The 26,245-nt window shown below is 44.1% G+C and overlaps 1 protein-coding gene across 2 annotated transcripts in view; it reads left to right on the top strand.

The window, feature by feature from the left end:
• The first annotated feature begins 6,529 nt into the window (after nt 1-6,529).
• The window catches only part of Sgpp2 (sphingosine-1-phosphate phosphatase 2), a 106,935-nt gene continuing 87,219 nt past the window's right edge, over nt 6,530-26,245 (top strand). For both annotated transcript variants that reach the window (XM_040753244.1, XM_040753243.1), the window contains exon 1: nt 6,530-6,774. In XM_040753244.1, coding sequence (XP_040609178.1) covers nt 6,607-6,774 — 168 coding nt within the window. In that variant the 5' untranslated portion in view covers nt 6,530-6,606. The remainder of the gene's footprint in view (nt 6,775-26,245) is intronic.

Below are 26,245 nucleotides of genomic sequence, written 5' to 3'. Positions count from 1 at the left end.
TGTTATTTAGGTCAGACAATATACCTCACTGAATATGCTGATATGTGCTACAAATGTCATTATAAGTAGATTTAATTACCTTTAAGGAAATTCAAATACAGGATCATTTACCAACCAACACCAAGCTAAGAAAAGCAAGAAAGTTTAGCCACACAGGATGATACGAGGGCTTGCTTTGTCTCCTCCAGGATGTTCTAGATTCCTAAAGAAGATGTCCTGTGATTTAGTTTTGGACTGCACATTCCAGAAGGACAACATTGTTAATTGACCTTCTATGCATTAGAACTACCATTTGTGAATATAAATGTTTCTGGGGCCAAGAAGGCAGTGCCATGAGTGACAGGCTGTACAATGATGGGCATCGATGACTTCAGAAAACCCTGGAGAAATGTGTTAAAGAATACAACAGATGCTCCCCTCCAGGGGTTGTTCATGATGAATATTGGCCCAGTGATGCTTCTACAAGGTAGGACCACTACTAATATACAAAATCATCTCAAGTATTTCATTGATAAAATTATATACATATATAATTTTATATGCATATGTGTGGAATAGCTGAACTCAGCTAACTAACATACACTGTCTCATACATTCATGTGCTGTTGGTTTTGTTTTTTATGGTGGAAATACTTAAAATTCACTCTTGATAATTTCAAGTACACACTGTGTGTCATTGTGGACTACAGCCATTTAACATAAAATAGAGTCTTTGAATTTATTACTCCCAAATAATCAAAATTATTTTAAAACTAAAGTCCTTTCTTATTTTTAAGATTTGCATCTCTCTCTTCTCTCTCTCTCTCTCTCTCTCCCCCTCTCTACCTATCTATCTATCTCTATCTCTATCTCTCTCTGTCTCTCTCTGTGTGTGTGTGTGTGTGTTGTATGTGTGCATGTGTATGCATGTATGGGTCTATAGATTGAATTCAATTCATCAGGCTTGCCAGCAGGTGACTTTACCCAATAAGCCATCTCACTGGACCATCTAATTTGGCAGCCCTTGATTCCTGTCTTTGCAATCTGTCTCTCCTGCAAAGGCCCTGGTAGCTACCACTCTACCCTCTGCTCCTATGAGTGTAACTTTTTCAGTGCAATACGAGTATTTATCTTTCCGTGGCTGGCTGAGTTCATCCACCACAATGTCCTACGCAGTCACTCATATGGTTGTAAATGGTAGGATTTCTTTCTTTGTAACAGCTAGAATGTATTCCAGAATGCTGAACTCCAGTAAAGATCAGAAAGCAGGAAGTACAAAATATTATTCACAGATGCACTGAGTCCCAGGATATCTCAGGAACTCTGCATTGTGTAGCCTACTACAAGTCCATAAGGGCTGAAATAGAAAAGATTGGGAAGTTTTCACTATAGCCAAATGAAGGCTTAGGGCTGGAAAGATGCTTTGGCTCTTACCAAGGACCAGGATTCAGTTTTCAGCATCCATGTCCAGTGACTCATGACTGCCTACTGAGCGTAGACCTGCCACACAATAAGACAGTACGTACTTACAATGATCTAGATAGTGTCCTTAAAGTTCAGGTCCACCAAAACATATGCATGTGATATCATTACATACAGAATTTTTGCAAGTGAAACCAAATTAAGATAAGGTCATACCAGATTAAAGCTCTTTCTAATTCAGTGATTAGTCCCTTAAAAAGAGGATAATTGTGTGGTTACTGTTTTGAGATAAAGTCTTGTTACCTAGTCTGGGCTAGCTTCAAACTATCAAACATCCCGCCTCCATTTCCCAAGTGCTGAGATTGTAGGTGGGGTAAACAAGTAAGTGCTTGGCAAAGGAGGAAGATGTTTTATGACATCTGAAAATACTGGAGTGACATTGTCACAAGCCACAGGATTGTTGGCATTAACCAGACACAACAAGAGGTGTGTGACAACCTCCCTTATGCGTCTGCTAATAAATCACTGTTGTTTCAAAACCACCAGTTTATGGCAACTTGCACTCTAGTCCTTCAAAACTATAAACCTTGGTTAATGGATAGAGATCATTATTACTTTTTAATTGGGAACTTTTAATTAATTAATTATTTTTGAGACAGGATTTCTTTGGGTAACAACTCTGGCTATCCTGGAACTTGCTTTATAGACCAGGTTATCCTCAGACTCACAGATATCCGCCTGCCTATGTCTCCCAAGTGCTGGGATTACAGGTGCCACCACCACCCAATTTATTTCTTTTATTTTTTGAGATTATAGAGTAACTACATCATTTGACCTTTCCCTTTCCTCTCTTCAAACCCTTCCATATAGTCCTCCTTGCTCTCTTTCAAATTCATGGTCTTCTTTTTGTTAATTGTTGTTACATACATATAAGTATATACACATATATTCCTAAATATATAAATGCAATCTGTTCAGCCTGTATAATGTTACTTAATTTCACTTGTCTTGTGGAGAATGAAGCAAGTAGTCAATGCATAGTCTCCTTTACTGGGAGGACTCTCCACAGTTTTGAGGTCAGCCTCACCCAGTTCACCCAAAGCTGGAAAATATTTTCAGACCACATTTGGTCCCTCATCCAACACCCAAGGTTGACCTGTGGCTCTGAAAACACTGACACTGACACCTTGGTAAACAGTGGAGTGAAGCTTCCTGGCATAGTTGGTAAATGTGGCATTGAAAGAAGAGGGAGGGAGGGAGAGAGAGAGAGAGAGAGAGAGAGAGAGAGAGAGAGAGAGAGAGAGAGAGAGCACCCAGAGGTCACCAGCTTGGTATGGTGGCTAACACTTGCAACTACCAAAACTTAAGAAGGGCATGGGTTTAAGGACTGACCAGACTACATACAAGATCTAGGCCGGTCTGAGAGCTGCATAGCCAGACATTGTTACAGGAAGAGAGGTGGGGGAGAGGACAAAAAAGAAGAGATGGATGGGGGGAAAGGAGAAAGGAAAGAAGGAAGGAAGAAAGCAAGAAGAGGGGAGGAGGGAAGAGAAGGAGGAGGAGATGAAAAGGAAGAGAGGGAGGAAAGAAACCCCAAATCTGGCCATCCTAATTCCTAATAAGAGATGTAAAATTAAAACTACCTTGAGATGTATCTCAGTTAGTGTTCCTATTGCTGGGAAGAGACACCATGGCCATGGCAACACTTATAAAGGAAAGAATTTAATTGGGGCTGGCTTACAGTTCAGAGGTTTAGTTCCCTACTGTCATGGTGGGAAGCATGTCCACATGCAGGCAGACATGGTGTTGGAAAGAGAGCTGAGAGTTCTGCGTCTTGACCTGGAGGTAGCAGGGAGAGACTGTCCCTATACCTAGCTTGAGCATATAAAACTTCAAAGCCCTCCCCCACAGTGACACATTTCCTCCATTAAGGCCACACCTATTACAACTAGACCACACTTCCTAATAGTGCTACTCCCTATGGGCCAAGCATTCAAACACATTAGTCTATGTGGACCATTCCTGTTCAAACCACCACAAGATTCTGTATGTAACCCACCTGGTTGCTAAAGACCATAAAGATATGGTTAACACTGTGTGGTGAAGAACTTTTAAAAGAATAGGCAACTTCTCTGAGTAAAGTTGGCAAATCATTCCTAGGAATCAAATTAACAACATGTAACATTGACAAATGCTATGTTAAAAATGGCATGTATCTTCCGACCCAGCAATCCAAGTCCTTGGTGCAGTATATACCAGAAACCCAGGTGGGAACAAAGGTTACTTAGTATACACTGTTTGGAAATGGTACATTGGACACCATCCAAATGTACATTGGGAACTAAGTTTCAGCTCATAGACTGGAATGGTGTGCAGCAGTAAGAATTATACTTACACTGGGTGGTGGTGGCACATGCCTTTAATTCCAGCAGTCAGGAGGCAGAGACAGGTAGATCTCTGTGAGTTCGAGGCCAGCCTGGTCTACACAGTGAGTTCCGGGACAAGCTCCAAAGCTACTGAGAAACCCTGTCTGGGAAAACTGAAAAAAAGAAAAAAGAAAGAAAGAAATAATAATAATTATACTTACATGAACCATTCTATGTGATAAACCAAGACAGTAGCCTGTGTAAAGAATGCTATTATCTGTACTTATAAAAGAAAGAAGAGAGATACCCATATATTTGCATTTGCTTATATGTGAAACCCCTTCCACCTGATAAAGTAGCATTTCAGTTGGATATAGGCTACTGTGTATAGGCCTCCCTCCCTTCTTGACTTACTCACCTCCTCATAATGCAACTGCAGTCTCAAAACCTCACTTGCACAAGCTGATCTACAGAGACTGAAACTGAATCTTAAAACTGTTCTATTTAGAGAGCTGACAACCACAGACAATGGTAGATTGACATCCTATAAAAGTCTGAAATCATTTCCAGACAGGGAATTATATAGGCAGAAGGAGGTTGGGGGGGGGCAGCAGTGTGAAGGCAGTCACATTCTGGAGATCACTTACCAGGCAGAGGTAGATGGACTTGGGAATCCTCCATAACAAAGCCCTGTTTTTAAAAATAAATTACAAAGGGCCAGAGGGGTGGCTCGGTGAGTAAGAGTACTTGCTGTGAAAGCATGAGGACCTGAGGATGTAGCTGTGTGGCTTTTGTGAGCCCAGCTCTGTGGAGGGCAGAGTCAGCCTAGATCTGGGTTCAGTGAGAGAGCCTGCCTCAAAGGAAGGAGGCAGAGAGTGTAGAGCAGGACACAGGACGCAATGCATGTTTCTGTAGCTGGCTCACCATGCCTCATGATTTTCGCAAGAACCTTTTAAGAAAGACCAGTGGATTAGTATTTCATCACAGAAGGAAAACAAACAAACAAACAAACCCACAGTGCTTGATCTCAGGTCTCATTAATCACTGACAACCTGTGTCAGGTAAAATGCTATCCCTGAAATCTAACTGGGTACCACTCTAAATGTGCCATACTTTATACTGTCTTTTTTTTTCTTCTACAGAAGAAAGGTTGGAGCAACAAATTTGGGAGGCAGAGATTCAAGTGTCTTCATGGGAGAACATATTGTTTTTAATCTATGAAAGCAACAGGTTGGGAGCTACTGTCATGCCAGCTGTTGAAATCAAACCATGGGATTTGGTTTCAGTGTCTATAAAGGACAGCAAGCAGCACTAGGGAGGCAGGCTACTGCCAGCTGAGCTACTGTGTCTGGGTGTGGCATCACAGGTCTGTGACAGCAGCCCCGTGCTTCTCTGTAAGACGCAAATGGCATCAGTGGTACTTCTGAAGAGGTCACTGCCCTGTTCACCATGTTTTCCAGAGAGGACTAAAGAGCTAGGGGAGCAGAAAGCAGTGATGACAAGAGATCACACCATCCTTGGGCATCGGGAACCAAAGGCCTTCAGCCTTGAAGGGCAGCTGGATAAGCAGGCTGGTGGCAGATGTTCACCCACAGCCATTTATTCAGCCAAATAGCAGATTTCACAAGGGCAGTTAGGAACAACCCCCATCCCCACCCCCACCCAGTAGCCTTCTACTCCCAACTCAGGGTTGGATTATAGTTTTGCTGCGGGGCAGTCACCTGGGACTCATTTAACTGTTGCTTCTCACTTCTGCAATGAGGTGCAGAGGTCATTGTTAGGATCTCAGACACCCAGAAGGGAGGTTTAGGAGTGACCAGGGAAAACCATGGCACATCTGCAGGACATTTCTTTTGCTGTTCTAAAGCAATCGATTGGGGCGGGGCGCCTTGAGGTCGCTCAGCACCTTGTTCCCTTTGGGTCTAAAGTCTCACCAAGGCCCAAGGTGGGGGCGGAGGTATTTCTGTTTTTCCATTACATCACTCAGGTTGACCCTAGCCTCTTCGCATTTCTTCGTTTCTTGAAGTTTGAAGTGGGTGACTAGTCTGTGAGGAGGAAACATTGAATCAAGCCGAGTTTGGAAAGCACTGAGAATTCTCTCTAGGAGCTAAACTCCTGGAAATTAATCTTGCAGAAACCAGACAAAAGTGAGAACAGCGAGCTGGTGTGTGTGTGTGTGTGTGTGTGTGTGTGTGTGTGTGTGTGCGTGCGTGTGCTGAGGACAAGCTTCACCTTGGGCTTAAGATTTGAAAGTTTGAAAAGAGGGCCACAAATATTCCAGGCTTCCCGCAGGGTTTGGAAGAATGCACAGGGCAGGTGCACACGCGCTCTTTTTTTTTTTTTTTTTTTTTTTTTTTTTTTTGGTTTTTACGAGACAGGGTTTCTCTGTATTGTTTTGGAGGCTGTCGGTCCAGCCCGGCCTCGAACTCACAGAGATCCACCTGCCTCTGCCTCCCGAGTGCTGGGATTAAAGGCATGTGCCACCACCACCCGGCTACACGCGCTCTTCCTTAGTGGTTAGTCTGTACTAGCTCGACAGAGGGGTGGGCGCGCAGCTCACACACCTAGACTCTTCCAAGATATTGCAAGAGCGCCCTGGGGGAGACAGGCAGGGGACTGGGGCAGCCCAGGTGGCGAGGAAGGGGCCGGTGTGGCGGGCAAGGGGGAGGCGTCACCTGGCTTTCCCCAAGTGAAAGGCGGGCGCTAGGACCCGGGCGGCGCACCTGTTGGCTGGCGCTGCGCCCCGCCCGCCCTGCGCTGGGAGCACCCGGCTGCGGTACGCCGAGGACACGGACGCGCGTGGCTGAGGGTCGGAGGAGGAGCGGGATCGCGGCTCACCATGGCTGAGCTGCTGCGGAGTTTGCAGGATTCACAGCTCGTAGCGCGCTTCCAGCGCCGCTGCGGGCTCTTCCCGGCGCGGGAGGACAGTCCTCGGGAGAACGGCGCGGGTCCCTCGGAAGGGGCGACGCGGGTCCCCGAAGTCGCGCATATCCCCGCCAACCAGCAGGTAACCGCGGGCAGCTGTCTGCCGTGGGGAGGAGGGAGACGGCCGCCTGCGTACCTGCGATGGGGACCGGCGGGCCCCGTCCACCGCCACCCTGCATCCACCCTTGGGAGGGTACGGCGGGGGACAGCCACAAGATGCCACCTTCTATCGCTGCAGGTGGCAGCTACGCCTTTACAGACAACACTCAGAGCCTTTGCTTGTATCAGTTGAGAGACTTTATACTTTAATTACTTTAATGAGTAAGTTCGTGTTTCAGGAGATTCTGCCCAGAGTGTGAGTGTTGCGTAACTGAAAAGCAGAGTGGGGACGTCCTTGGCACTTCCCTGGGACACAGGCTGAGAACTCCTCCAGAGTCCTTAGGTGGTTACCGCATCCTCCCTTTGCTCCTCACAGACTCTGGAGTCGCACGCTCTGCTTCGCGGCACTGCCAGCCCTGAGCTCCTCCCCAGAGGATTCACAGCCCCACCTCCAGCCACCCTCAGGGATAGGGGGTCCAACTCGGGCTCGCTCCCGTTATCCCCTAGTCTTGGGGGCCTCCCAGCCTGGTTGCTCTTTCGCGACTCGCCCTCAGGTCTTTTCCGTAGACGCTGTACATCCTGAGCGAGGTTACACAACTCTGCCGCAGCTTCGCGTTCTGCAGTGCCCAGGGACTCCTCCAGGCTGGAAGGACCAGGCAGGCGGCAGATGGCAGCTACGGAAGCTTGTTTCCCTTGAGCTCCACCAGCAGCTGTCCTTTCCCTTCCCTCGGCTAAGCAGAAAACGACAAACCAGGACAGAAGCAATTCTCCCTCAAACAACCCCCCCCCCCCCGTCCCCTCAGTGCTTTGTTCGTCCTGGAAGATTCTCCTAATTGGAAGGCAAGGAGTCCTCGTGAATAGATAACTAGTTAAGAACCTGGCTCTTAACTAGTAGGCTAGAATACTAGAGGCACTGAGTTACAGAATTCGTTTGAAGGTGGCAATGGGCTGCTTGTGTGTTCTCAGCTAGAGAAATTCTTCTTTATAATATTTGCACTTTATTTCACGGTGCTGTGTGGCATGTGACTAGCTTTTAGATGAATTCTAGGTCCCTATCTTTACTAGCACCTTGTGCCAAAAGGCAGTGCTTAAGACTAACGCCACACCCCCACGGGGGAATGGGCATTTCCTGCACATCCACCCCACTTTCATTTGGCACCAACTAGCCTCTCTTCATCTCTCTCCTCTCTGTACCTGCTCTTCCTAATTCAGGAAGAAGAGGACTGGATTTTCCCACGAGTGTTCTTAAACCGTTTGGTACGATCCCGGTGATAATGTGGTTGCACATTCTGGGGGAAGGTTGCTCTTCCTCCCTTAAAAGCAAGTTGAGAATACTCCTTGCTTCTTGGCGTGCCCAGCCAGTCTGGAGAACCAAGGAGAGGAGATCTGGTTCCCATCCCAGACTTGGATAGATTGCTATATCCCATGAAGTAAATAAAAGAAAACTGAAGATTCAGGGTAATAAATCCCTGTAGTGTCTGTAACAGGGATAAAATAATTTGAGACCTTCTGATAAAAGAAGGGGTTATGAGTGTTTTAAAAGGTTTAAGAGAGTGGGGAGGTTAGCCCTTCACAAATACATGGGAAGATTCCCCAGAGGAGTAATTGCAACCCTGCCCCCAGACAACTCACAGGGCTTTAAAGGGAAAACTGTGAAAACTCTTCCTTCCTCTTTTGGCTTTTACAAACCAGGTGGTTTGTAATTTTTTAAAGACAGTTTCATTATGTAGCCCAGGCTGGCCTGGAACTAGTAAAACTCCTGCCTTAGCCTCCTGAGAGCTGAGGTTTTAGGTGTGTGCCATCAAATGGGACACCCTTCCTCTCACTCCAGGCTGTCTCTGGTTCTCAGTTCCACTGCTTTTTGAGGTGTGCTCCTTGCAGAGCACCAACTGCATTGTGTAAATGCCTTTATGTGGGGATCCGAGCCAATGCAGCCAGCCTCCTCCTGGAGGTGAAAACTCCAACCATGCTGGAGCTTGGTTTATTCTCATTTCCTTGGATCCTTCACCCAGCTGAAGCTCTGTGAATTTTGTGGCTATCTAAGCATAGATTGCAGTAGGAAAATCAATAGCTTTTAAGATTTTAAACAGAGACTACTGAAGATCAAATTAAAATACCAAATGATTTTTTTTCCACATAGTCTAGAAGACAGCCCTGGGACATTGACTTAGGATCCTTCAAATAGTTGAGAAGTTAATTCCTTCATTGGAGTTACTTTAGGTCTCAAGGAATCTAATTCATCTTCTGCATTTTCTGTATTTATTGTAATCCTTAGCACAGGATAAATAAGGAAATGGATAAGGGCTTCCCATACAAATTCTCATAATACCATACACTTTTAGATTAGAGATTAACTATATCTTTTACAAGCTAAGGTGTGGCTTGGCTAGCATAAAGCCATCCTTGAAAAAATGGGCTGGGCCCTAGACTTTGCCCAGTAGGTCTGAGTCCCTAGGGTTGAACAACTTGTTGAGAACTACTCAGATAGCTTTGAGGTTTCAGGAAGTCAGGTCTTTTGATTCTGGAGTCTAACCGTGAAACCTTTAGGGCAGAAATTACAGGGCTTTGTGTGTGCCTTGCTGGGAAGGTATGAGGCATCACTCCTGGCTGGTCTGGATGAGCATGAGATAGAATGAGATACTGCCAGCTACTGTTTACCAAGTAGCAAGTTTGCAGAGCCAACCATCAGAGGGCTTTCTTCAGTGGCCGTGGGAGGTAGTGTCCTGCTCCATGAAGGGATCCTAGGAACATATAGGAGGCAGAGGCCAGGATGGAACTGTGTTTATTTGTTCTGAAGCCAGCCTTCGATACAATAGTGTTTTGATTTCTGACGCCCTTGCTTGCCTAACACAGTTGTGTTTAGACTTTGTATACTTTCTTCATCATTACATCGGACTAGGCTTGTGCTTTCCAGACATTGCTATACTCAGTAAAGACCTTTTGACAACTGCTCACATATGATTTTCAAGTTTGGTTGGATAGGAATCAAACATAGATTGTTTTGAAAAATACTTCGTTCCAAGATGTGTGATGGTAGCACATGCCTTTAATCCCAGCACTCAGGAGGCAGAGACAAGTGGATCTCTGAGTTTGAGGCCTGCCTGTTCTATAGAGGGAGTTCATGGACAGCCAGGGCTACACAGGGAAACCCTGTCTCAAAAAAACAAAAAACAAAAAACAAAAAACAAAAAACAAAAAACAAAACAAAACAAAAAAACCCCAAAACCTACCAAACAAAAAAACCCCCCGAAAACAACAGCAACACATAGTCATCATAATGTTATTTAATAAGACATCATAATGCTATTTAACACATATGCTGCTTTAAAATATACAAAAGAAAAACAATGTAGGGAGATTATTAATATATTGTAAACTACTAAAAAGGGTCAAAGGAACCATACAGTGAAAGGACACCACCATCATAATTTCTGATGAGAAAGAAGCCCTTGAACAAAAATAAATGAGAAGATCAAAAACTCACCCTTCTCCCGTTCAAAAACCAAAGTCTCACTAACAAAGAGGAAACATGTCCTGGACTGAAACTCAGACCCACATAACGAAGTTCCAGAAAGACCACTGTGCATTTGTCTTTGGATGGTATATTGGTTATTTTTCTGTGGCTGTGATAAAACACCATGACCAAGGAAACTTATGGAAGAAAGAGTTCATTTGGGCATGTGGTTCCAGGTGAGTGAGTCCCCATTGTGGGCATGGCAGCAAGCTGTAGGGTCTGCAGGAGCAGTGAGCCAAGCACTCCCAGGAAGATGGCTGTGAGGCTTTCAACCCTCAAAGCCCCGCCCTCAGTGATGAACTTCCTCCAGCACGACCAGGCCTGCTAAATTCCCCCCAAGCACCAACTAGGGTCTAATTCTTCAAATCCTGGAGTCTAGGTGAGGCAGTTCTCATAGAACCACCACGTTTTGCACTCTTGTTTTAGTTTCAACCCTCTCCTCTTTGGAATAAGTAGGCCACTTGTACTTGCGTCTCCTCTTTGTTTCCCTCATTTATGATCATGTATTGATCAGCTGCTGTGTTTCTGGGACATTCATCTATCTCAGAGACACAAAGATAAATGAAATTTAGATCCTTGGCCCTAGGAGAGCTCAAATGAAAATGGCAACATGAAGAAAAATTAGAAGATGGATGCAGGGGCCAGAAGGAGGGCTCGGCTATTAAGAGCAGTGGTTACTTTTCCAGAGGACCTGAGTTCAATTCTCAGCACTCACATGGCAGCTCACAGCTGTCTGTAGCTTCAGTTTCAGGAGAGTGAAAACCATCTTCTGGCTTCCATGGTCACCAGGCATGTGTACTTGCTGCACAGATATACCTGCAGCTGAAACACCCATACACATGAAACAAATGATGTCTCTTTCAAAAAAGAGAATACAGGAGACAATGGCTCCCTAACACAGACCTTGATATCTCATGTAGGGGCTTAAAGAAAATAGATCAATGGCTGGAGAGATGGCTCAGAGGTTAAGAGCACCGGCTGCTCTTCCAGAGGTCCTGAGTTCAATTCCCAGCAACCACATGGCGTCTCACAACCATCTATAATGAGATCTGGTATATAAACAATAAATAAGTAAATCTAAAAGAAACTTTAAAGAAAATAGACCAAATGGATAAAAAAAGAAAGAAACTCATTTACATGAAGTTCCCAGTGTGCTAAAACTTGACATGTGTCATTTGGGTGAATGATAACAAGATTAGCATGAGATCAGTACCATCAGGAAAAGGCTACCCTACTTAAAAGGGGTCATTGAAACACCTAAAAAGTTAGAATGATAAGTCATATGAATATCTTATCCCAGTTGAAAGAAAACTCACAAAAGCCCTACTCCCCATTTAGGGAGATGCAGCATGCCCACTTCTGTTTTATATTTTTTAACTTTTGCAGAGTTGAAGTTGGAACCCAGGGTGTCAAGCGTACTACACAGGCACTCAACCGCTGAGCCACATCCCTAGCTGTCGTGTGTGTGTGTGTGTGTGTGTGTGTGTGTGTGTGTGTGTTTGTGTGTGTGAATGTATATGTGAAGGTGGGGATGGAGCCCAGAGGTCTACCTTAGGTGTCATTCCTGAGTCACCAGATACCCTGTTTTTTAGACAGTCTCGAGTGGCCTGGAACTTAGCAAATAGGCTAGGCTTACTGGCAAGTGAGCCCCAGGAATATTTCTGTTGTTGCTGTGGCTATTGTACCCTCACTGTGCCCGTGGCTGGCATTACAAACAGGTACCACCCATATCCAGTGTTCAAGGAATCAAACACTCTGACATGCTGTTTGCAAGGTGGGCTCTTCAGCTGTTAAGGTATTGCCTCAAACCTCTCCTCCCCCGTATTTTTCATGTGGGCTGTACCAGAGGCTTATGGAAAATGTAGTATGGAAAGAAGAGAGGGGAAAGGAATAGCAGACACTATCTTGGCCGGGTGATCAAGGTCAGTGCCAACAGTGAAAGTTGCATTGACAGTGTAGACTCTTGATGGTTATCTGAATTGTAGCTCTTAATACACAGGGACTGCCAGTCTGCAAATCCTGCTAGTATTCTTCGCAACTGTAGAGGTCATCAAAAACAAGGAAACTGACAAACAGTCATAGTCAAGAGGAGCCTAAGAAAACTGACAGCTGGAGAGAAAAAGCCCTGGATGGGATGGGACTGTGGGGGCAGAATGCTAGACCTTACATGAAAATTAAGAGTTTGCATAGAGTGTGGACTTCTGTTAATTATAATGCATCCATTTTGAAATAAATATGCCATCCTAATTTAGAATGTCAGTACCAGTGTAGATTGGCAGCAGAATGTTTGTGGGGAATGTGGCCATACTATCAAGCTTCCTAAATTTCTTTCTTTTTTTTTTTTGTAAATTTCAAACTGTTCTAAAAATAAAACCTATTTAAGACTCAGCACATGGGAGGCTAATTGAAAGGAGTTCAGATAGGGAATCCTTTATGAATATGTAGGCAGGGCAAGAAAAAAATCAACATGGGAAAATGAAGCATGTGAAGACAGCAGCCTCAGTGTGCAAGGGGAGACAACGGGGTTTGCTAACACCAGATTCAAGGGCAGCTGAGCTGGACGGCAGATACCTGATAGCTGTTGAGCAGAGACAGTGGCCTGAGGAGGGTAATAGTTTGGTGCCTGGCTAAGCATGAAAGTGCTGAATTTGATCCAGCAACACACACACACACACACACACACACACACACACACACACACAGAGAGAGAGAGAGAGAGAGAGAGAGAGAGAGAGAGAGAGAGAGAGAGAGAGAGATTGTAGAGAGAGGTAATCACAGCAAGGCAAAGGGTGGGGAAATACATGTTGATTTTATATTCTGTGTACCCCATTTATCATATGTGGTCAGTGCACCCCTTTGGCCAGATTCCATTAGAATATCCAGTGTCTTAGTTAGAGTTTACTATTGCTGTGAAGAGACACCATGACCACAGCCACTCTTATAAAGAAACCATTTAACTGAGGGTGGCTCCCTTACAGTTACAGAGGTTCAGTCCATTATGATCATGAAGGGGAGCGTGGTGGCGTGCAGGCAGACATGGCACGAGTCCTACATCTTAGAGGCAACAGGAAGTCAACTGACTCACTGGGCAGTATCCTAAATATGTGAAAACTCAAAGTCCACCCCCACAGTGATACACTTCCTCCAGTAAGGCCATACCCACACCAACAAAGCCACACCTCCTAATAGTACCACTCCTTATGAATTATGGGAATATGGGGCTATGGGGGCCAATTACATTCAAACTACCACATCCAGGGATATTGGACACCTGGCCAATTCTGTCCATAAAGCTAAGCTTCTCAGGGAAAAAATGGAGGTGGATTCAAAAAGGTGAATGAAAAATGTCCAGCATTGGTATAAAAAAAGCTTGGTGTGGCCCTTTTGACTGGCAGGTTGGGCTAAAAGCAGAGCTGTGGGCTGAAGTCTTGGTGTAGCTGAATTTGGACTTCCCCATAAGGACTTGAGGATGGTGAATCAGTTTCATTCCACAGGGCAACGTATTAGTAACATAGAGCAGTGATTTAAGAAGGGATTTCAGGGTGTCTCCATGGGAAAGGGTATGTGATTTACGGTAATGCTCAAACAGGAATTAGGAGAAAGAGTTGTCAGATTCAAACAGCAGTAGGGCCAACCTGAAACCAGACCTTAATGTCTCCTGGGGGTCCTTCCTAGTATGTTGCCTTTCTCATGCAAACGGCTTCTTAAGATGAAGACCTTCATGACAGCAACAAGCTGACTGGATAGCAAGCTGGACCGCATCTTCATGAGTTTCATCCATCTGGGATCTGCCTGTTGGACAGTGACTAATAAAACCCATCAGATTGCTAACAGGGAGTCATGGGTTAAATCCCCCTGTTCACTTGAGGGAGCCAGAACACAAGACCCAGACACAAGGACTTAGGGAGGTCTTGCTGATGGACTTCCAGGAAAGTGAGGAGATGCCATGTAAGAGGAAGCTTAAGGCTGCAAAGGCAGTCGGAAAGCAGGTGCTGAGGTGGAGAAGAGAGCTCTGGGAAAAGCTCAGAGTGGAGATGGGAGCTCAGAGAGAGATGCCAAAGCTACTGTGTTGGGGTAGAGTGCCCACCTGGGGGCCGGGGAAAGGGAACTGCAGTCCTCACTGTGAGACCAGGTTGTGCTGGTCCCTGCCACTTGTATATATTTGTTTTTTTTAATTTGTACATATATATATATATATATATATAATTTCAGTCCCCCTTCCCCTTAGGAGGGGGGGGTTGTTTCAGGGAACCCTATGGAAGAGGAGGTAGAAAGAGTGTAAGAGCCAGTGGACACCAAGGAAACAAGGCCACAGAGACTGAGGCAGCATGCATAGGGCCTGCCAGGTCTACACCTAGGTCCTCTGTAAAAGAGAAGCCTTTTTCCTTGAGAGAAGCCTTCCCGCCAGCCTGATTCTAGAGCCACATCAGTCCCTTTTTCCTTGCTAGCCGCTTTGGTTTATCACCCGCCAGTCGCCTGGGCTCTGCCGCGTTGTAGTCCCCAAATAACACACAGGAGGCTATATTAATTATGAAGCTGTTGGCCTTGCTTGTTTCTTACTGGCTAGCTCTGACTTAAGTAATTACCCCATAATTGTTTATTTAAGTATGTCTCTTACCGGAGAAGTTTCCGGGCTTCCTACCCCCATGGCGTTACATCTCGACTCTGTTGTGTTTCTCCTGTGTTTCTCCTACCCAGAGTCCTCCTGGACTCCTAGTCCCACCTATCTAGATTCCCTATTGGCCAGACAGTGCTTTATTGACAAATGCACAGGACTTCCCCCAACAGTCCTCTAGTATGGCTTCCAGTGTAGTGTTTCTATGGGATTCCTGAGTGTGTGAATGAGTGGGTCTCTGTTTCCTATGCCTCCTCTTCGGCTCTTTTCTGTTTGTTTGTTTTGTCCAAGCCTGATATGTTAGTTTTAGTTTATTTTGTTTTTTGTCTCTGAGAAGCCTGTTGGTTTTCTAATGAGAGACAGAAAGGGAATGGATCAGTGTGGGAGGGGAAAGGCAGGGACTGGGAGGAGTTGAGGGAGGGGAAATAGTAATCAATATACTAAATGAGAAAAAAATCCACTTTTAATAAAAGGGGAAATAAGATTAAGTGTATTTTTAAAAGCTGGCATATAATCCAGTGTATTTGGGTTCACTAAACTTTCAGTAAAGTGCAGTTGAAGAGATATGTAGTAAGAAGTTGTTAAGAATAGATTTTAAATAGTCTGTAAAATGTAACAACACTTCCCACCTTTAAGGAATTTCATGGAAGTCTTTGTGAAGCTGACCATGGTGATACACTCCCTTAATCCCAGTGCTCAGGAGGCTTAGGCAGGTGGAGCTCTGTGAGTTCGAGGCCAGCCTGGTCTACAAAGTGAGTTCCAGGACGGCCAGGGCTACACAGAGAAACCCGAAAGGAAGGAAGGAAGGAAGGAAGGAAGGAAGGAAGGAAGGAAGGAAGGAAGGAAGGAAGAAAAGAAGAAGGAAGGAAGGAAACTAAAGTCTGCGAATAAATGGAATCCTATGCCATATCCCTGTGAAAAACTGTTGACTGTAGCTACTACATAAGAGGACAACCTCACATTTGTCTCCTTTCGGTTTTGTATTTTGCTCTTGGCTTATCCACCATCTGGCATAGTTCTGACTAAAGTCTCTTTCTGCAATCAAATGTCCTTTTGTAATCTAATGATTTATTAAAAAATATTTATTTATATGTATACAGCATTCTATCTGCATACATGCTTGCACACCAGAAGAAGGCATCCGATCTCGTTACAGATGGTTGTGAGCCACCATGTGGTTGCTGGGAATTGAACTCAGGACCTCTGGAAGAACAGGCAGTGGTTAACCTCTGAACCATCTCGCCAGTCCAATCTAATGATTTTGTAAAACAAACTTCTTTAGCAATATAAAAAGTTAAAGATTTATTTATTTAAAATGTGTGCACCTGAGTGTATGTATGTATACTGTGTACCCCTAGAGACCAGAGACTTTATTGGATTCCTTGGAACTGGAGTTACAGGTGGTTTTGAGTCACCACGGGGGTGCTGGGAAAAGAACCCCAATCTTCTGTAAGAGCAGCAAGTGCTCTTTACCGCTGAGCCATCTCTCCAGCCCCATTTTATAGCATTGTATGTAATTGCTATGGAATCAGTGTGTGTGTGTGTGTGTGTGTGTGTGTGTGTGTGTGTGTGTTTGGGTGCACATGTGAGCTTGAGTTCACATGTATACACATGTGTGAGGAGGCCATGGGACAACCTCAAGGGTTATTCCTCAGGAGCTCTACACTTATTTTCGAGGGGGAATCTCTCACTGGCCTCTAGCTAAACAAGTAGGCCAGACTGGCTGGCTAGTAAGCCTCAGGGATGCATGGTCCCTGCCTGTCACGTCTGCCCTTTAGCTTATTAAAGTATGGGTTCTATGGCTCAAACTCAGCTCCTTATCCATGATATCCCCTTAACTGGGATCATGGTGTTTCTCACCTTTGTTGGACTGGGACTAGGTAGAGGTGGAGAGAACTAATGGGAATCAATTAGGCTTAAATCCCTCTGCTTACCTGTGTACCCCCAAGCCTAATATGTACCTGAAATATTGAAAAGTCAGTGTGTGTGTGTGTGTGTGTGTGTGTGTGTGTGTGTGTGTGTGTGTGTGTGTGTGATTCTAGGGATTGAAACTAGGGCATCCTGCATGCTAAGAAAAACTCAATACTACATAATGAATGGAAACATGATGGATATGTGAAGCTCGCCCTTCCCCTGTGTGGCATCAACATAAGCACCTGCATTCTCCTTTCTCAATAGAGGGCGGAACTTTCTTTATGCCTGAACACTCACCTGGTTGCAGCTTCTTTTTGCTTTACAATGTTTCCAGGGCTGGGTCTACCTTTTCATCCAGGAAACCAAGGAAGGGTTTTGATAAATGAATGACTTTGAATTGTTTTCATCTCTTCCGTTGGACAGCAGGAAGGGGAGTGTACGTATTGCTGAGAGTGGTTGGTGGTGAAACATCTGTCAACCTGATAGAATGATAGTGACTGTGTTTTACAAAGCCCGGTCTAATGCGGATTTCCTCTACCTAGAATTAAGGTGCCAAACTTTCTACATGCTTAAGAAGCAATTGCATTTTCTGTTGCCATAGTTTTTGTTAATGTTTAAATCTCCTGGTGCCCTGATAAGAGTTGATCTTGAGCCAAGGCATTCTTGCATTTGATGTAGCACACAATTTTCTTTGGAGACAACACTGTCCCAGTTTCCAGGCAACCCATTAAGAGTGTTCCTATCTGTGTCAGAGATCTATGAAAGCGCTGGCATTTGGAGCATCCACTGGTCTTCATTATTCTACTTGCCCGGTGAAATACATTCCACATGTTAGGAAAATAAAAGATTGAAAAAATTTCCCGTCAAGACCGCAATTCACATTTCTGATGTTTTCTATTGCTTCAGTATGGAATGGGCTGATTGGCAAAGTGTGTTAGAGAGGAAAATCCACAGGCTTGGGCTGGACTGGATGGGAAGATCTGAGGTTGGCTGCCCAAGACCTTGGGGTGGGGATGGGGAGTCTGGGGAAAGAGAAACAGTGTCTTGCAGCCATCTTGAACACTACTTCTGCAGCCCACATCCTTGGAGTGTAGCCTCAGCTTCCCTGTTGCTCCTGTTAGTGCTGGTTATGTGGTAATAGCGCTGTCACAAAGAAGGAAAAAGCCCTGTCTACATTCTTTGGGTGTGTTTTGATTTCTCTAAATAGTGAAAAAATGTTTCCGGAGAATTTTATGGGAAAGAGTTAAGTAAAGCAGAGGTTGCTGAGAAGGAGGGATGAAGGCAGAAAAAGAAGGCAGAATTCTGAGAGCTGGAGCCTGGAGTTTAATTCTCAGGAAAAGGATTGGTCCTGTCTTGAAAAAAGAACATCAAAGATATTTTTTTGGTGTGCCTGTGCTTGTGTGTGTGTGTGTGTGTGTGTGTGTGTGTGTGTGTGTGTGTGTGTGTAAAGTGAATGGGTGCTCTGTTAATGTTTGGGGCTTTCCTCCTCATTTTAAACTTTGGTCTTTTGGTGATCTTTAGCTAAGAAGATGTCAATTTTTTAAGTAAAACTTTGTTGTCATTTAAAGTAGACTTGTGTAGCCCAGGATGGCCTCCAACTCAATAAGCAGTCCACAGTGTCTTCAGACTCTGATCCTCCTGGCTCAGCCTCCAGAGTTCTGGGATTACAGCAAACACTCCCACCATTGGGTTAGATTTAGGAGGGACTAGGGATTGAACTTGGGTCTTTACATATGCTAATCACATCTCTAGTCAGGAGATTGATCTTTATAATTTTCAGCCACTAAGATAATACAAGTTTATGTCAGATATAGTGGAAGGCACTAAAATATTTAAAGAAGAAAATCAAAGTCTTGTCACTATGGCACATCCCAGAGGAGAACGTCATGGACATTTTTCTAGACTACTATTCTGACATATAGAACATGTATCATAAATGTTTGCCACATTCTTGACTATTAATTGTATTATTTTAATGGTTTAATGCTTTTCTTTATAATAGCTCATGATATATGATTTCAAATCATTTCAGTGTGTTTCCAGTGCTTCAGACTGGAAATCTGAAGACTTAACAGCTCTGAGCACTTTCACACTTACCTTCTGCCCAGTTGCCTTTTTGAAAATGTCAATCATCCTTCCCAGATGTCACTCAAGACTGCTGGCTTCCTGTTAGGTCTTAGAAATTATCTTTCCTTGTCACTGTTATTATGTAAATTACATCGTAACTTTCATGTAGCAATTACAGAGACGGTAGATGAACAGCTTGATAAATCAGGGAGCTGTCTTCACCTCTCAGGTGAAGCTACAGAACATTCCAGAGTTTCAGAAGTCTCTCCAAGGCTCCCCTTAGTCACTGCCATTCTCCTCACCTGGTAACTTTGGCTGATCGTTCTATCTTTTTGTTTTGTTTTGTTTTGAGACAGGGTTTCTCTGTGGCTTTGGAGGCTGTCCTGGAACTAGCTCTTGTAGACCAGGCTGGTCTCGAAATCACAGAGATCCTGCTGCCTCTGCCTCCCAAGTTCTGGGACTAAAGGCATGTGCCATCACCGGCTGACTGGATCATTATCTTGATGAATCCATTTCACCTTATCTTGAACTCTCAAGAAGGGACATGCAGCAATAGTGTCTTAATTTTCCATGCTATATAGCATCTGTTGCATGAATACATGGTGTTTATCCATGTCACTGTGTGTAGCCATTTGGGTTACTGTGACTAAAGGTAATCATTAGTATCTTTACCTTTTGTTTAAGACAAGGTCTGTGTAGCCCAGATTGGCCTCAAACTCTCTTCTTAGCTTAAGGTGATTTTGAATTCTGATCCTCCTGTGCCAGTCTCCCATTGCTGGGATTATAGGCATGTACCACCATGTCCAGTTTGTGTGGTACTGGGCCTTGAACCCAGGACCTTATGTATGCTAGACCAACATGTAGCAACTGAGCTACATCCCTAGCCTGAATTTTTTCATTTTTGTTTTCTTTTGAAATAACTTCAAGGTTTAAGTTATTATAAAAAAATAGTGCCATAATCTATTGACCTAATGTCAAAAATTCTCTTTAAAAAATTTTCACCTCGGCCGGGCGGCGGTGGCACACGCCTTTAATCCCAGCACTCGGGAGGCAGAGGTAGGCAGATCTCTGTGAGTTCGAGGCCAGGCTGGACCGACAGCCTCCAAAACAATACAGAGAAACCCTGTCTCGTAAAACCAAAAAAAAAAAAAAAAAATTTCACCTCAGCTCACATTAGTGTTAGTATTCAGGCATCTGTACTGGCCTGCTCCACCTGTGTACATTCACTACTTTCCCTTTTAAAAAGGTCCTGCCCACCTCCCATCTTTCTCTCTTTGTCTGTCTGTCTGTCTGTGTCTATCTCTCTGTCTCTCTCTCTCTCTCCCCCTCTCTCTCTGTTTCTCTGCCTGTCTCTCTATCTCCACCCCCATCTCTCTTCTCTTCTGCTGCTCCTGTCCCCAGAGGCCAGTCTTCCCTCCCCCCTCCCCCGTTTTCCCATTTGCTTCCCCCCAATTAAAAAACAAAACAAAACAAAACCCTCCACCCAAGCTCTGTGCACGGTGTCTTTCTCGAGCGTGTCACTTTTTAAAATTACAACAATTAGTGTCATATAACACTATGGGGCAGGCCAGTGAGATGGCTAGCAGGCAAAGGCACTTGCTGAGCGGGTGATCTGAGTTAAATCCCTGGGACCCACAGGTAGAAGGAGAGACCCAACCCCTGCAGGTTGTCATTGGACTCCACATGCCTACCTATGCGCACATCCACCCACCACCCACACGCTGATACACACAAGAAATAAATGACAAAGGTAATAAGGAAATGTAACTCTTAAAACATGCTGCAGTCATCCAAGTAGGAAAGTAGTGTGTGACCTGTGGGCCTTCAGGTCTTGCTGACGTCATTTTTTTTTTTTTTTTTTTTTTTTTTGCTTTTCTGGGCTCGAAGCCAGGATCATAAATTCTGTGATGCCAGTGTGGATCAATTCTTCATTCCCTCATTGTCTCCTCTGACTTTAATACTTTCAGAGTCCAGGCAAGTTCTTTTCCACAGAATCCCTCGCGTGGGTTTGCCTGCCACCGCCTCAGTATTGCATTTCTGCCTGTCCGACAGGAGCATGCTGGCTGGGACCTGTGTCCTTCCTCATGGCATTGTGTCAGGAGGCACGTAGCATTAATTTAGTCTATTGCCAGTAATGTCAAACACCTTCCTACAAGTGACTGTAACAGCCTTCCAGGTTACCTTTTTTTCTTTTTAGAATTATCATCTTGTAGCTAGGTATGATGAGCATAAAAATATCTTTTCTCTCTACATATTTCTGTCAACTAATTTGGAGATTCATTAGTGAAACATTATTGTTTAGAGGAAAGTAATTGGCAGTTTGATAGCAAAATAAAAACATTCCATGACTTCATTTTCTCATTCCTTTTATTTTAGCAAGGTGGACTGACTAATTTTAGCAGACCATCATATTAGTCTTTTTGATAATGTCATGGGAATGTCCTCTGCTCATGATTTTCCACTGTGATTCTTATGCCGTTTTTTGTTTGTTTGTTTGTTTTGTTTTGTTTTTTTATTAGCTTCTTAGGATTTTTTTTAAAGACAGGATTTCACTGTATAGCCCTTGTTGCCTGTAACTTGCTAATAGAACAGGATGAATTTAAACCCACAGAAATACACCTTCCTCTGCCTTCTGAGTACTGGTATTAAAGATGTGTACCACCATATCTGACCTCAATATTTTGCTGTTGTTGTTATTGCTGTGTGTGTGGGTGTCTATCAGATTTTCCACTGTATATCACCTATCAAAATCTTACCAGTAATATATCATTAATCTTTTCCTGTAAGGAAAAAAGTATTTGTAGTCTGAGTGACAAGGGGGATTATGAAGCATAAACGATTCCCTCCTAGGAGTGTACATCTGTGGGTGTAGCTATGTCACACTTGGTTGCCTGTACTCTTCCCTTCTGTGACTTCCAGTCAGTCCTGTCATTTGTGTCTTATAAAATGTCTGTGGTGTGTCAGGAACCTTGAGTAGGACTTGAGGTATCTAAAATGGCCAAGCAAAAACATACATTAGGTAATATATATTTAGAAGTGTTACCCACAAATTATAACAGTGAAACAAAAAATTGCATTGGTTCTATGTATATTGCAGAGAATGGTGACACCCTGGAAGTCCTACGTATGTCCTCTTAAACATGATCCTTTGGAGGGCTCTGGGGGTGGCCTCTGAGCAGAGTCGTTCCCATGCTCATATGTGACGCCTGCGCCACCAGCAAGTCTAATGTTTTGTGCAAAAGCCTGGAGATTTAAATGAAAGACAAGACGTCTGGCCGTTTGTGCTGAGAGAGAGAGAGAGAGAGAGAGAGAGAGAGAGAGAGAGAGAGAGAGAGAGAGAGAGAGAGAGAGAGAGAGAGTCTGTTTTATAAGGAAGGAGCAGCCTTACACACAGACTTACAGCACAGTGGAGAAACCCCGGGTGTAAGAGTTCATGTTTTCATAATTAGAGTTGATGCCAGTGGGACAAGGCTGGGGCTGTAAGCTGGGACTTACAGCTCTCAGACAGAATGGAATCATGGACCCCCTAAGTTAGAGTTGTATATTTATGAATAATCATTATAACTGGAAAGAGAGAAGGCTAACATGCACTGTCACTTAATCTTACCTCTATCTGAGTATCCCTGACACCCATCATTTCTTTTTTTTTTTTAAAGATGTATTTATTATATATACACTGTTCTGCTTACATGTCAGAAGAGGGCACCAGGTCACATTATAGATGGTTGTGAGCCATCATGTGGTTGTTGGGAATTGAACTCAGGATCTCTGGAAGAGTCGTCAGTGCTCTTAACCTCTAAGCCATCTCTCCAGCCCCCACCCATCATTTCTTAATAATATCCAAAATTCTTGTACCAAAGGAACTGTATGAAGTTTCCCAACACAATGGGTTTTAAATGATATAGTCTTGATTTCATGCTCAGTGCCTCAGTACCATAGTGGGGTAAGAATTGGTACTTCTCATTCTCATTTCAAGAATTCCTGGTGTAGGTGGGCACAGATTACATGAAATAAGTGATAAGAAGTTCTATGAACACATCAGTCTCTCCTAGACTTAGGAAAACATTTTGTAATCAATGCTTTTCTTCTACTTCAGCTGACCCCAAGCCTGGTTGACTCACCAGATCCATAACTAACAATGGAAAAACCTTACGTTTTAAGAGTTAGTGCTTTAAGAGTTAGTAAGATGTTGGGCTATAGCTCGGTGGTAAAATACTTGTCTAGCATGGACAAGGTCCTGGATTCTAAACTAGTCTTGTGGGAGCTTGCACACATGTACTCACACACACACACACAGAGCTAAGACTCAGTAGCCAACTACATACTGTCTATAAGCAATGCATGTAAAATATAATGACTGTATGAGTTACTTTTCTGCTGATATGATAAAACACCATGATCAAAAGCAACTTTTAGAAGGGGTTTACGTTGGCTGTGGTTCTGGAGGGATAAGAATCCATCAGAACAGGGAGGCATGGCAGCAAATGGCAGGCACGGAGAAGAACAGGAGGCTGAGCTCACCTCTTCAACCACAAACATGAAAGAGCGGCGATGGACTCGGTAGGGCAAGGCTGTGAACTCTCAGAGCCTGCCTCCAGTGACATACTTCCTTTATCAAGGTGAACTTCCTAAACCTCTCCCAGTAGTGTCACTGCCTGGGAACTAAGTGTTCAAACGCCTGGGCTTACGGGGACACTTCTCATTTAAACCACAACATATATAATGCTTTCACTAAATGATTTCCTTTCAAAAATCATCCCTGATGCCAGGCTCATGCCTTTAATTCTAGCCCTTGGGAGGCAGAGGCAGGTGGATCTCTGTGAGTTTGAGGCCAACCTGGTCTACAGAGTGAGTTCCAGGACAGGCTCCAAAGCAATACATAGAAACCCTGTATGGAAAAACCAAATAATAATAATAATAATAATAATAATAATAATAATAATAATAATTACTCCTGCCATGTAGCCATTGTCCCTGCATCTTCCTCACATGCCTGGCAGGCACTCTTTGAGCTCCCAGCTGCCTCCAGTCCAGCCACTCTGCTGTGTTTCCATAGGCTCAGCTGGTTGCAATCCTCATGCTGACTGCCTGGGAAAGATGTGTCCCATGCCGAAGCACACCTGCTCTCAACTTTGTTTTTGACTCTTCTTTTATGGCTGCTGGTTTTCTGTGTCTTTAAATGTTTTATTTCCTTCAGCTACCTCAAATTAACACTACAAAGAGGTCAAATTCCACACTGCATTGTGTGCATGAATGTGTGCATGGATGTGTGTGTGTGTGTGAGTGTGTGTACATTTATGCACGCATGCGTGTTTTGCTGGAATTTGAACCTCAAGGCCATTTGCATTCTAGGCAAACACTTTGCCACTAATACCATTGAGCTGAGCTGTTAGGCCTCTGCCTTCTTCTTTAAAAAAAAAACTCATATTAATTTTATGAGTATGGATGTTTGGCCTACATGTATAGTTTGTGTCTGTGAAGTCCAGAAGACAGCACCAGAGATCCTAGAACTGGAGTTACAGGTGGTTGTGAGACACTGGAAGAGCCCTTGTGTTTTTAACCCCTGAGCCATCTCTGCAGCCCCACAGCTGACAGCCCTCCCCCACACCTCTTCTTAAAATCTGAATTGTAGACAGAGTGCCATCAATTTGCACAGACTGGCCTGAACTCACTCACTTCAGTGTTGGGGATTGGACTTTGTGCCCGTCATGCAGGCTCTCTGCTACTGTTGTCGTCGTCATCATTTCCCCTTCCGTCTGTTCAGGGCGCACGGCCATCATTTCCCCTTCCGTCTGTTCAGGGTACACGGCCATCATTTCCCCTTCCGTCTGTTCAGGGCACACGGCCATCATTTCCCCTTCCGTCTGTTCAGGGTACACGGCCATCATTTCCCCTTGAGTCTGTTCAGGGCGCATGGCCATCATTTCCCCTTGAGTCTGTTCAGGGCGCACGGCCATCTCTGCTCATGCCAGGGCAGCACTGGCGCCCTGAAATCTAACACCCACACTGCTCACCTGCGGCCAGGAAACCTCTTCAAAGAGCCACCCGAGCTCTGGGCGCTCTTCTATTTTTGTACTCATGTGTGGCTCCTGCTCCTGATGCTCACTGGTTTAGTTTGAAGTAAAAAAAAAAAAAAAAAAAGAGATAAAAAACTAGGAAAAAGAGGTTAGCCACAGATATGATTTAGAGCTTTCCCTGCCCTGTGTAATTTTATCCAGAATGGCTAATTTTAAATTAAAAAGTTACTAAAGAGATCATTGTTCTGATATACATAAAACGTGGAAGTTGATTCTGCTTTATTTAAACTGAGCTCACAATGACAAGGGCTGGGACTAGGCCAGAGAGGCTGACTCACCCCAGTGAAGGCTTGCTCTGGTCCCAAGGTCAACAGTATACTGTCCCCAGAGAGGAGAACCTCCAGTTCCTTTTGTCCTTAAACTCTTATTCTTCCACCGGTAGCTTTTATCAACGTGGTATTAACACAGAAACAAGCATGTGGAGTGACGGAATAGAACACAGGGTCCAGAAATCAACTCACACAGCTATGTGCACTTTTTTCTTTCAACAAAGGTGTCAAAAATGCACAATGGAGAAAATGGCCTCTTTGATAAATGAAATGGTGCTTGGGAAAACTGGATGTTCCCATGGGGAAGACCACAATATCCCTCACCCTGCCTAAGAATCAAATTCGAAGTGGATCAAAGACCTTGCTGTAAGACCCCAAATTTGAAACTATTAGAGGGAAACATGGACAAAACACTTGAAGACATTGGTAGAGGCAAGGAAGATGTAAAAAGGGCTCCAAGACCTCGGAAAATAATTCTAAATGTTGACAAATGGTATGAAATTTAAAAAACGTGCCCCCATCATCTGATCATTAAACAGGCAAATGAACTGAACAAACAGTTCTCAAAATAGGAAATGCAAAAGTCAGTAAATATTTGAGAAAATAGTTCAACATTCTTAGCCTACAGGGGACTGCAAATCAAAACAACACAGGAATTCCACCTTACCCTGGGGCAGAGTGACAGTCATTCAAAAAAAGAAATACCAGTAAACACTAACAAGGATGGAAAGGAAAAAGGAGTGAGTACTCACATACTGTTAGTGGGAATGTAAACTGACTCAGTCACTGTGGAAAGGAGTGTGGGGACACCTAAAATTTAAAAATAGAACCTACCTTATAATCCAGAGGGAGCACTGGTGGATGTGTACCCCCAAGTCATTGTACCATAGCATACCAAAATAATACTTTACATGGTTACTAGACATATCCATGTTTACTGCAGGACCACTCACAATAGCCGAGGTATGGACCCAACTAAGAGGGCCACCAACAGATTA

The sequence above is a fragment of the Mesocricetus auratus genome, unplaced genomic scaffold, assembly GCF_017639785.1.
Source record: "Mesocricetus auratus isolate SY011 unplaced genomic scaffold, BCM_Maur_2.0 Super-Scaffold_100010, whole genome shotgun sequence".
Classification (NCBI taxonomy): Eukaryota; Metazoa; Chordata; class Mammalia; order Rodentia; family Cricetidae; genus Mesocricetus; species Mesocricetus auratus.
The sequence above is the reverse complement of the archived record's forward strand: the minus strand, read 5'-3'. Positions and strand labels throughout refer to the sequence as shown.